Consider the following 11,770-nt stretch of genomic DNA (forward strand, 5'->3'; position numbering starts at 1 on the left):
TGCCCAGAAATGGCTGCAGCCAGCCCTGCGTCCCCCTCAGCAGCCCCCCTGGCCCCCAGCGCCTCCCAGTCACAGTGTTTGACCCTAGCAAAGATGGAGAGCCCTCAGCTTGACCTTCCCCCCCCCGCCCCCAGCCCCCCCCAGCCATCTTGGTTAAGGGCATTGTGATAACAGCCCCCGGAGCCGTTTGCCTTTCTTATCGGGGCGCTGGCCAAACAACCCTGGCTGGGGATATAAGGAGCCAGGCTGGGACCGGTGGCATGCTCAGTGTGTCTCTCCACTTCAGCTGCTAGCTGCTAGTGGCCACCATGAAGCTGCTCCTGCTCTTCGCCTTGGTGGCCCTGTCCCAGTGCCATGTCCATAGGTGAGCACCAGGGGCTTGGGATGCCCACGCAGCCACCGCGGTCCCGTGGACTCCTGGCACCCATACCGGGGAAGGTGTGAGGGGCAGCGTGCAGCAGGGATGGGGGGACAGCCGGCAGCACCCCCAGCTATTGCTGTGGCCCAGGCTCCCCACAGCGAGGATGGACCCCCGCTCCCACAGGAGGGGATGAGGGCGAGCACACAGCGGGGGTACCTGCAGCCCCCCGAGGCACATCCCTGCCTGGCTCCTGGTGACGGATCGGCTCCCCTTTCCCCCAGGGTCTCTCTGAAGAAGATGAAGTCCCTGCGGCAGTCCCTGAAGGAACATGGCTTGCTGGACCGCTACCTGAAGCAGCACCCCTACAACCTGGCCACCAAGTACTTCCCCAGCGACACCTCCGCCGAGCCCCTGCAGAACTACATGGACGTGAGCATGGCAGGATGGAGGGGCTGGCACCAGCAGGGCCCCTTCCCCATTTCCCCTAACCCCTTACCCGTCCTGCTAGCCCCTTACCTGTCCCTCTAACCATTCACCAATTCCCCTAGCCCATTACCCAATCTCACTAGCCCCTTACCGATCCTTCCAATACCTTACCCAGTCCCTTAACCCCTCATCCATCCCACTAGCCCCTTACCCAGTCCGCTAACCCATTAACTCATTCCACTAGCCCCTTACCCATTCCCCTAACCTGTTGCCCATCCCATTAGCCCCTTACCTGTCCCACTAGCCCATTACCCATCCTGCTAGCCCCTTACCCATCCCACTAATCCCTTACCCATCGCTCTTTGACAGAATGAGTACTACGGCACCATCTCCATCGGTACTCCAGGCCAAGAGTTCACCGTTATCTTTGACACTGGCTCCTCCAACCTGTGGGTGCCCTCGGTGTACTGCTCCAGCATGGCGTGCAGTAGGTGTCCGGCAGCTGCTGGGCAAGGGCTGAAGGCAGGGGAAGCCCCAGGCTTGGCCAGCCCCCTGCCCTGCCTGGCTCTGGGATCCCCTGGGAAGACTGGGAGCCAAGGATGGCTCTGCCCTGCCTCTCCCAAAGGATGTTTGGGGAGGCACTGGAGCGGCAGCCTTGGTCCCTGAGGGCAGGATGGACTGTGACAGTCTCTCTCCCATACCTACAGGCAACCACAACCGCTTCAACCCAGCGGAGTCCTCCACCTACGTCGGCACCAATGAAAGCGTCGACATCGTCTATGGCACTGGCAGCATGACTGGCGTCCTGGGCTATGACACCGTCACCGTAAGGCGGGGTGCATCCCATGGGAGTGGGAACACTGGTGCGCCACCTGCCCAAACCAAGCCCCTCTCCCTCTCTCCCTGACCAGGTTGCAAGCATTGAGGTTGTCAACCAGATCTTCGGGCTGACTGAGACCGAGCCAGGAGATTTCTTCTACTACAGCCCCTTCGATGGTATCCTGGGTCTGGCTTTCCCAAGCATCGCCTCCTCCGGGGCCACCCCCGTCTTTGACAACATGATGAGCGAAGGCCTGGTGGCCAAGGACCTCTTCTCTGTCTACCTCAGCAGGTAAGCCCTGACTGGAGCTGCCCAGCCCTTGCCGAGGGTTTTCGCCGATTTCCCTCCCACCGGGGCTGGCTCCGGCACTGTTCCCCGGTAGCATGACACCTTGTGGCTCTCGGGGGACACAGCTCACGGGCACCGATGGAGAAGGGTGGCAGCAAATCCCCCTCAGCGACGGTGCTGCTAGTGGGATGGGACCCCCACCTGACAGCTCCCCCCTTGCAGGGATGGGCAGAGCGGCAGCTTCGTCCTCTTCGGCGCCATTGACCCCTACTACACCACCAACGGCATCAGCTGGATCCCCCTCTCCGCTGAAACCTACTGGCAGATCACCATGGACAGGTAGTCCCGCCACAGCCCCCCGGCTTGGTAGCTCCCTTTGCCCCCTTATCCTGCACCCGGGAGGCTCACCCTGTACCCCTCCCCCCAGTGTCTCCATCGGCGGGGAGACCGCTGCCTGCCCCTCTGGCTGCCAGGCCATCGTGGACACGGGCACCTCGCTGCTGGCCGTGCCCTCCACAGCCCTCAACAACATCCTTAGCGTCCTCGGTGCCAGCTCCAACGGCGAGGTGAGGACCCAGGGGAGCGTGCAGGGCTTTGGGGACCTTTGGGGCTCTGCGGGGTGCCCAGCCGGACCCTGGGGCTGCTGCATGGTGCACTGTCGCTGCCCGGCACATGTAGTCCCTCCTGGGGTGGCCGCTGACCCCCACCTGTCACTGTGTCCCCCTCCAGGTCAGCTGCAGCGCTGTCAGCAGTCTGCCCGACATCGTCTTCAACATCAACGGCGAAGCCTTCCCTGTGCCAGCCAGCGCCTACGTGATACAGGTGAGCATCCCACTGGGGAGGGGACTGGGGGGGCTCGGGGGAAGTCCGGCAGCTGGTAACCACTGTCCACCATGTCTTCGGTCACAGAGCGAGGGGACCTGCATCCTCGGTTTACAAGGCATGAATCTTCCCTCCCAATCGGGTGAGCTCTGGATCCTGGGGGATGTCTTCATCCGCGAGTACTACGTCATCTTCAACAGGGCCAACAACATGGTGGGGCTGTCCCCCCTGTCCTGAGCACGCCTCCATCTTGGGGACAGGGAGAGGCTGCCCTAGCGTCCCCAGCTTGGTGGCTGGCAGGGCTGACCTTTGCCCCGCGCTCGCATCCCCTTTTGCCGTGACCACTGAGTCCAATAAAACCGTAGAAAAGCCCCGCTGTGCCGTGTCTCTCTGGGGAGGGCTGGCTGGGCTACCCCGGTGCTGCCACTGTGTCTTTGGGCACGCACACCGGTGGGTGGGTGGGTGGGTGGGCAGGTGGGGTGCCAGCCTCACCCCACAGGCAGAGGCACCCCCTGCCTGCACCCTGGTGATGCCCTGGGCCTCATGGCTGCGCAGACACCCCCGATGCCTGGGCAGACCTGGGGCTGGAGGTGGCCATGGCCACTAAGAGCCACAACTGCCCAGGGCAGAGCCGTGCCACCAACCAGACACCTGGGCAGGCTTTACTGGGGTGCCCAGCGCTCCTCATAGTGGCTGGGGCATGGCTCCATGCAGCCCCACGGAAAGGCGGGCGCCCAGGGGCACTGCCTTCCCTCCCCACCACACCAGGGGCCTGCCATGAGGTGGCTGTGGCTGCTGGGGCTGGTGGTGGCTGAGCGGGATGGGGAAGGTGGGGGGGACCACAAGGGACTAGGGGGGGAGCACAGCTGCGGCTCTGCCCCTCCCAGCATCTGATACCCGCTTTTGGGGCCGGGGGACAGTGCCTGCTGCGGTGCCAGGTCCCATCCTGGTGCTGGGAGTGCTTTGTGCCGCTAAGCACCATCTCTCCTTGCAGGGCACCACCTGGCTAAACCTGTGTGATACCCCTGGGAGACACAGACCTCTCTTTTCAGCATCTCCCCGCACAGAGCCCTTTTGCAGGGGCAGCACCAGCCTCAGCACCTCGGAAACATTCCTCAGGACCAAGCACTTTGCTCGGGTCAAGCCCCTGGAAAGTCTCAGCAAACCCCTCACCCCAGCCATGCTCCTGTCACTGGGGCAGGACATGTCCCTCCCGTACCCAAACCCTGCTCAGGGGGGCTGAACACCTCTGGCATTGCCCTTGTCATCCTGGGGGGCTACTCACCCCAAAGCCCCCCCAAGGGAAAGCCCCGTGGCTGGGTTCAGTGTGTGGGTGGGTGCAAACAGGAGTATTGAGACGGGGCATAAATACCAGGGTGACTTTATTGGTGGCAGGGAGGGCAGCTCGCCCCCTCCCCATGCCAGGAGTAGCACCCACCCCAGGGTGGTGCAGCTGGGGGCTGGCTCGGGGCACCCCAGCCCGGCCAGGAGCATCTCCCAGCCCCACATCCTGCAGCCAGAGAGCCAGGGAGGTGGGGGACGGGGGGGAGCAACTGGTTGTGCCCCATAGTCCTACCTCATTGGGGTGGTGAGGGGCTTGGGAACCCCCCCATCCTGGGGCAGATGGGGATTGTGCAGCCTCTGCCCGAGAGAGGCAGCACTCGTGGGAGTGGGGATGCACCCATGGGAGCAGGGATGCTGTTGCCCACCCTGTCTGCTTGGCGCCCCCTCCCCAGCCACCCACCATCCCGGGGGCCTGGTGGGCCAGGCCTGCTGGTCCTGCAGACCCCCTCCTCCTCTATCCTACTCCTCCTCTTCATCCTCCTCCTGCTCATACCATGCCGGGCACACATGGCACCTGGGCCCTAAGGAGCCACATGGCCACCGGGGCTGTCCCCACTGGCTGGTGGTGCGGCAGAGGGGTCTGTGTCCCCAGGGAGTCCCCGAGCTTTGGAGCTCAAGCTGGGGCTGCCTGTGGGAGCTGGGGGGGTTGCAGTCTCAGAGGGGGTGGTGGGCGGCAGAGTGACTGCCGATGGGTTCCCAGAGGGGCTCAGTGTGCTTGGAGGGGGCTCGCCAGCCCCTGTGCTCCCCAGAGAGGGGCCGTAAGGGGCTGTGTTGCGGAGCAGGAGCTGGGCCAGGCGGTGGCGGGGGGGCTGGGTTGATGCAGGGGGGCTGGGTTGATGTGGGGTGCCAGCGGGCGAGTCCTGGTGGGTTGGGGACAGGGATGGGGACGGGTCGCTGCTCTGCAGTGGGAGCCGAGCATCTGTGGCTAACAGAGAGATACCTGTGGTTAGCACCTGCCTCTCCCTCCGGGGCCCTCCAGCCTGTGCGGGGGGCACCCAACCACCCTGGGGTGCCGCAGCACGGCCATGTCCCACAGGACTGGGGGGTCCCAAGCCAGACCCTGCCACCCTGCCACCGGCATCTCGGAGCCTGGGCATCCCCATTACCTTGGCAGGGCGGGCAGCAGGCGGCGGGCAGCGCAGCGGGCTCTGCGCAGGAGCGGGGACACAGCCTCTTCTCGCAGCTCACCTCCCCGAGCTGGCAGCGAGGGGCGAAGGTGGGGGTCAGCCATCCCCACCCTCCCCTCTGCTACCAGCATGGGCACCCCATGGCACGGGCATGGGCACCCCATGGGCACCCTGTGGGCATGGGCACCACATGGACACCCCGTGGGCACCCTGTGGGCTCGGGCACCCTGTGGGGCACCCCATGGACGTGGGGAACCCCATGGGCATGGGCACCACGTGGACACAGGCACCCTGTGGGCATGGGCACCCCACAGACACCCCGCTCACCTGGCAGGTACAGCGGGTGCAGGGCTGTCCCTCGGGGGTGAAGGTCTGGCCGTTCACCACCTTTCTACCCTGGTAGTTGCAGTCTGGGGAGAGTGAGGCAGTGCTCAGCGCATGGTGGGGGGCTCACCAGGCGGGGGGATGGGGACCCCTGCTCCCCGCCCCACCCTGTTCCAGGCTCCTACCATTACAGACGGGGCAGCACTCGCCCTCGGGGTGGAAGGGGTAGGTGCAGAAGATGGCACAGTCCATGGGCGAGCAGGCCACCGAGCCCAGCTGCGAGAGACGGGAGAGATGCACGAGGGCTGGGTGTTAGCGCCCGCTGGGCTGGGCTGGGCTGGGGGAAAAGGGGCAGCCCCGAAATGCCCGGGAGCTTTTTCCTGCAACGGAGGAAAAAACTGGGGCTCAGCCCACGGGGCAGGAGCCAAAAACATCTCGCGGTCCCCGGCACAGCCCTCACCAGGCAAATACAGCTGAGACAAGGATCCAGGACGGAGGGGAAGGTCTCATTGTTGTAGAAGATCCTTCCCATGTAGGTACAGCCTGCAGAGAGGAGAGGGGCACTTGTGGTGCCCAGGTGGCTCTGGGACCCCCGGGAGACCTCTCTGCTTAAGCCCAGCCTTGCTGGGTCTGGTCGTGCCTCAGGCTGTGGGCAGGGGACACAGAGGGGCCGCAGTGGAGACAGCACCCCTCCAACAAGCACCCACGGCCCCCCTCACCTGCCGAGCAGTCGGGGCAGCACTGCCCAGGGATGCGGATGGGGTAGGGACAGGTCTCCACGCAGTCCGTCCGCTTGCAGCTGACCGAGCCGTCTGCCTGCAGGGGAGAAGCACTTGCCAGAGACCGTGGGCTGCCCAGCACCGCAGGGTTTAAAGCCCACGAAGCCGGGGAGCTGCTGGGGACCACGGCCACGAGCAGCCTGGCATCCCAAGGGAAGGAGGGGAACAGGAGCCGTGCGCCGGGGCAGGGGCAGGTAGGAGGAGTGAAGCAGAGCAGGTTCTCATTCACCTGGCAGATGCATAACTCACAGGGATCGCCCGGAGACCAGATCTGTCCGATGGGAAATTCCACCCCGTTGTCATCCACGAAGCAACCTGGGGGAGTACATGGCGGGGGATGTGGGCACCCCCAGCCCATCTGCCTCCCGGTGTGTGTGCGCTGCTGGACGCTTGTGCAGTGCCCATCCTCTGCCCACTCCCCACCTCCAAACCCCATGGCTGTGTAGCCCCCCGTGCCCTGCCAGGCCCTGTGCACCCCCACATCCACCTCCCCCACTTTCTTCTGCCCTCCCTGTCCCTGGCTGTCCCCCACATCCCACCCTCCCTGTGCACAGACATTCCCAACCTCCCACCCTCCCTGTCACCAAGTGCCCCCCACATCCCACCCTCCCCACATGTCCCCTACATCCTGTCCTCGCTGTCCCCCCCACCCCACTCCTCCTGTCCCCAGGCATCCCCCACATCCCACCCTCCCCATCAACAAGTGTTCCCCACATCCCATCTCCCCTGTCCCCAGCTGTCCCGCTGCAATCCCACCCTGCCTGTCCCCAGGTGCCCCTCAGCGAGGGCTCACCGGCGGGGGCCGGGGGGTCCCGGCAGGTGAAGCAGCATTGCCCAGGGCCCAGGTGCCGCTGGTGCTGTGGGCAGTCCAGCACGGGGCAGGGGGCAAAGGAGCACTCCACCTCGCCACCCTGGGGACATGGGGACAAGTCATCCAGCTGGGCCCAGCCCTGTGCTTACCCATCCCGCCTCAGCCCTGAGCAAAGGCTGGATCCCCCCAGCAGGATGGTGTGGGGAATCCTCGGGGACCTCCAGCCCCAGGGTCCCCCCAGCCCCGCCGGGACCCACCCGGCAGACGCAGGTGGTGCAGTCATCCCCATCCAGGCTGAACCGGGCACCGTGAGCGTACGTGCGGCCCCGAAAACTGCACTTTGCTGGGGAGGAGAGAGGCAGCAGGGCCAGGACTGGGGTCAGGGAGTGAAGCATGGCTTCTGCTGAACCCCCACCCCAAACCTCCATCCCCAGGAGAGCCCTGGGCTCCCCCTGCCCCACGCGCCTCAAGGGTTGGGGGTCCTGGGGGGACCCACCGGGCTGGCAGGAGCAGCAGTCGGCTGGTGAGGTGCTGGGGCAGGAGCCCGGGGGGCACTCGGGGGAGATACAGGAGATGTTGCCAGCCTGCAGAGGAGAGCGTGAGGCTGTCACGGGGCAGCCAAGGGGCAACGTGCCCCTTCCCCGCCATGGGGGGACAGCGCCAGGACATCACCTGCCACAGCGCATCCCTCTCCATTGCCCTGGAGGCACATGGCTGAGGGGGGATGCAGGGGGATGCTCCCATCCCCATCCCAGCCGTCCAGGGCTTACCAGGCAGACGCAGACAGTGCAGTTCCCATCGGATGGGGAGAAGACGTCGCCCTCGGCCCGGGCCACCCCCTCGTGCAGGCAGCCTGCAAGGCAGGCGGGTCAGGGGGGGCCGCCCCAGGCAGTGGGCTGGAGGGGCCAGGGCTCACCTGTGCAGCTGGGGCAGCAGCCCCCCGCTGGAGCGGGCAGCGGGTGGGAGCAGGTCACAGGGCAGCTCACAGCCTCACAGAGCACTTGTCCCCCCTGCAAGGGACATGCCAGCTCAGCCCAGCGGCTGGTGTGGTGGGGAGAGGGGTGGGGAGGAGGGGGAGCTTACCTGGCAGGCACAGCTCCGACACCCCGGCTCTGTCCAGCGAGCGCCAAGCTCCCAGGTGGCCCCGCGGTACCAGCAGCGAGGGGCTGATGGGGAGGAGGTACCGGGGGCTCCCATGGCATGCAGGGATGCCTCGGTGGCCAGGGATGCTGGGGCAGGAGAAGGTGAAGGGAGTTGGGTCCCAGGAGCTGCGGCAGGGAGGTGAGGCGAGGGGGAGCCCCTGGGGACCAGGAGCGATCCCCCTGAGCCGGGAGGGAGCAGGACGAGGGTGGGTGGATGCTGCAGGGACTGCAGGATGGCCGATGGGGCCAGGATGGATTTGGGATAGCCTAGGAAGAAAGGAACAGACATGACTTCGGTTAGCAGGGAGCTGGGAGCATCCTGCTCTGCTCCCCTGCCCTGGTCCAGAGGAGAGGGATACCTTCACAGGAGACCCTGTCACCACTGAGCCGGTACCCAGGGCGGCAGGAGCAGAGATAGCTGCCCAGGGTGTTGTGGCAGGTGTGCTGGCAGGCTCGGCGCTCTCCTGGCCACCGGCATTCGTTGACATCTGGGGGACAAGGGGACTTGCCAGTGCCCAGGCAGGAGGTGCTGCGCCCCGGGAAATGGCTCAGGAGGGAGCTCGGAGCACCGAGCTGTCCCCTGAATCTTTGCCCTTGTAAGGATGAGGACAAGGTGACAGCACCGTGCCAATGGGCTCAATGGCCACCTCGGTCCCCTGGGCTTCGTGGCACAGGAAGAGGGGGCCGGTGTGGCGCTCACCCACGCAGGAGTGCCGGTTCCCGTGGAGGTGGTAGCCAGGCCGGCAGGAGCAGCGGTAGCTGCCGATGCTGTTCTTGCAGCGGTGCTGGCACGGTGTGGCCAGGCACTCGTCCGTATCTGGGGGGCAGAGGCTGAGGGTCAGCAGCCCCGGCTGACCCCCGCGTGCCCCCTGGCCCCCACGCACCCTGGCAGCTGTGGCGGTCGGCAGAGAGCTGCATGCCAGGGCCACACTCGCAGACGAAGCCACCCTCGGTGTTGACGCAGAGACCCTCGCAAGCAGCGCTCAGGCACTCATTGATGTCTGGGAACAAGAGGGCAGAGCTGGAGATGGGGGCGCCGCCACCACCGGCACCCCTTGTCCCTCCGGGACCTCCCCATCCCGGCTCACCGGTGCAGCGGACGCCGTTAGCCGTCTCCACCATGGAGAAGCCGAGGGGGCAGACACGGGCCACCTCCTGGCACCCACCATGGTTACAGGAGAGGTCACAGCCGTACTCCCCACACATCCCCGTCGGCTCTGAAACAGGGACAGGGAGACCACAGGGCACCAATGCCACCCCAGCCCAGCACTGTGGCACCCACTCCCCAGATCCCGCAGGGACTGCCCTGGGAGCAACCCTACCCCTGCCAGACACAGGGACTGCACTGGGGGATGCTGCAGGGAAAGGTGACAAGGAGCAATGTGCCCTGCCAGGAGAACGCAGGGATCTGGGGCTTTGGCACGACTGGGAGCAGACGGGTACCTGGGCAGGTGATGCCCTGTTCTCCATCCGGACATGAGCAGAGGTTGGGGGCGATGCACAAGCCGCTGCCACAGCCGAAGGAGCAGAGCGCTGCGGGGAGCAGGGACAGGCAGCAGTCAGGAAGGCAGGGACCCCCATCCGACCCCGTGCCCCCACAGCCCATACTCACGCAGGGTGCACTGCCCGCTGCCCGGGGACAGCATCCACCCGGGACAACATCCGCTGCCGAAGCCCGAGAAGCAGACGTGGGGCCCCACGCGGCGCCTGCAGGATGGTGGACAGACCAGAGGCTGAGGCCACCCTGCCCCGAGCCCCCAGGGCAGAGAGCAAAGGTCCCGGGGGAGCTCCTCCAGCCAGCGGGAAGCCCTCTGCCCCGGGAACGCGGGGCCAGAGGACACACAGGAGCAGTCACTGCGTGCCCATGGCCACCCTGTCCCAGGCAGCAAAGCATGGCATGGAGCAGGGGTGGGGGAGTGAACTGGGGGGCAAACCAGGGTGCAGTAGGACCCCAGTGCCAGGTGGGACAGAGGAAGGGGACTGTGCCCCGGCCAGCCCCAACACCCCAGCACGTGGTGACAGGGAGAAACATCCCCCAGCAGGACACAGGGAGCAGGATACAGGGAGAAGGTTGGGGATGCGGGGAGCAGGACCCCTGCGAGGGTCACGTTCCCCTGGTCCCAGCCACCCCCAGGCAGAGGGAGGGGTGCATGGGGTGCCAGCCCCTCTGGCTGGAACTGGAGGCATGGCCGGAGCCCCGAAGGCAGCCGAGAGGATGGATGGCCGGAGCTGGGCACGGCACGCTGCCATCCCCAGGTGTAGCTGAGAGAGGGAGAAGGAAAAGAGGGGGGACCCGGCTACCTCTCCACGGCAAAGCTGGCTGGCTTCTTCCTCCCGGGGTACACCCTGCCCTGGCTGCCCGGGAAGAACAGGGACACACAGGCAGCCTGGAAGAACAGCTCGACCAACATGACAGGCGGCTGCGGCCGGCGGCACGCTCCCAGTGCCTGCCTTCCTGCCTGCCTTCCTCCTGCCTCGGCGGCACGGGCGCCTACCGCATGCTGGCCCTTGGCCCTGCTCCTCCTCCCGCCCGCCGGGCCGGGAACAATGCGGGGGGTGGGGGGAGGCGAGAGCGGGGAGCGCTGCAGGGGGGAAAACCATCGGCACCCAGCCCTCCACCCACCCACCCACCCACCCCGGCGCGGGGGGACGCGTGGGCCTGGGGATGCTCGCCCCAAGGCTGGCTTGCTTGGCCAGGGTGAGCGGCTCCATCCCAGCCGTCAGCGTGGTGGCGACAGGGCAGGGAAGGGGGTCCCCAAGGCGGTGGGAAGCAGCAGCGAAAGCGTCCCCCCTTCTTTCCTTTCCCACATCTGGCAAAGCTCCGGCATGGCCTCTCCCCACCCCTCCTCCTCCTCCTGGCGGCACTGGGCTGCCTTCCCAGCCCTGCACAGGGACCCACCAAAGAGGAGCACGCAGCAGATAAAGGGGCCAAAGTGGAGCCGGGGCAGTGGGGTGCGCCCAGCCGGGAGAGGGGTGCAGGATGCTGCGGGACACCCACGCAGCAGTGTCACCCCGCTCTGAGGCTCAGGGTCACCCCCCAGCCAAACCCCCCGCCCAGCCCCGCAGCACTGCCCGGGCGAGGGGCTGAAGCGAAGGTCGCAGGCAGGTAAATGATTTATAGCAGGGAGCAAAGGGCTCCGGCCACCGCTTTGCGCAGAGGCACGGTCAATACCCGCAGCCTCACCGCAGGGGGACAGACCTGCTGCCTCCAGCTCCCCAGCCAGTGTGGATTTCCCCCAAAACTCCATTCCTGCCCAAGGGTTGGGGTCACCCAGCCCAGCCCCAGCACCACCCTCCCCCTACATGCTTAGAAATTACAATTACAGGGTGCTGGGTGCGGGGCACACACCAGTTCTAGGGGTGCAGGACCCCCAGTGCAGCCGCAGCTCAAGGGGAGCAAGGAAACCCCTGCCCTTGGGGGATGCAACCCCGGCCCCCGGCTCGGGCAGGCAGCTGCGCAAACACGGCTGGAGCGTGGCCAGCAGCACGGGATCAACACCCGGCCCTGCCCCGGCCAGCAGTGCTT

At 66.3% G+C, this 11,770-nt stretch overlaps 2 protein-coding genes across 3 annotated transcripts; one reads left to right on the plus strand and one right to left on the minus strand.

Annotated features, from left to right (window-relative positions):
• Positions 1-252: 252 nt before the first annotated feature.
• LOC119154363 (pepsin A-like) lies at positions 253-3,071 on the plus strand. Its single transcript, XM_037401792.1, has 9 exons — positions 253-364; positions 643-790; positions 1,157-1,274; positions 1,495-1,613; positions 1,699-1,898; positions 2,118-2,234; positions 2,323-2,461; positions 2,625-2,717; positions 2,805-3,071. Exons 1-9 carry the CDS (start codon positions 309-311, stop codon positions 2,952-2,954), a joined length of 1,140 nt encoding a protein of 379 aa, XP_037257689.1. The 5' UTR covers positions 253-308; the 3' UTR covers positions 2,955-3,071.
• Positions 3,072-4,081: 1,010 nt separating this feature from the next.
• On the minus strand, positions 4,082-10,842 carry VWCE (von Willebrand factor C and EGF domains). Of its 2 annotated transcripts, none has more exons than XM_037401770.1 (20): positions 10,546-10,842; positions 9,857-9,951; positions 9,688-9,777; positions 9,333-9,461; positions 9,129-9,245; positions 8,945-9,061; positions 8,604-8,732; positions 8,186-8,511; positions 8,019-8,112; positions 7,873-7,955; positions 7,599-7,686; positions 7,360-7,445; positions 7,085-7,202; positions 6,521-6,606; positions 6,232-6,328; positions 5,973-6,055; positions 5,698-5,788; positions 5,516-5,598; positions 5,168-5,258; positions 4,082-4,986 (listed from the first exon to the last, which is right to left on the minus strand). In XM_037401770.1, the coding sequence occupies exons 1-20, from the start codon at positions 10,653-10,655 to the stop codon at positions 4,583-4,585; spliced, it is 2,517 nt and encodes an 838-aa protein (XP_037257667.1). In that variant the 5' UTR covers positions 10,656-10,842; the 3' UTR covers positions 4,082-4,582. The 2 variants fall into 2 exon arrangements, with proteins under 2 accessions (XP_037257667.1, XP_037257666.1); XM_037401769.1 differs by having other exon boundaries at positions 5,973-6,075; positions 6,541-6,606; positions 10,546-10,840.
• Positions 10,843-11,770: the final 928 nt, after the last annotated feature.

This window comes from Falco rusticolus, chromosome 10 (assembly GCF_015220075.1).
Source record: "Falco rusticolus isolate bFalRus1 chromosome 10, bFalRus1.pri, whole genome shotgun sequence".
In the NCBI taxonomy this organism is placed as follows: Eukaryota; Metazoa; Chordata; class Aves; order Falconiformes; family Falconidae; genus Falco; species Falco rusticolus.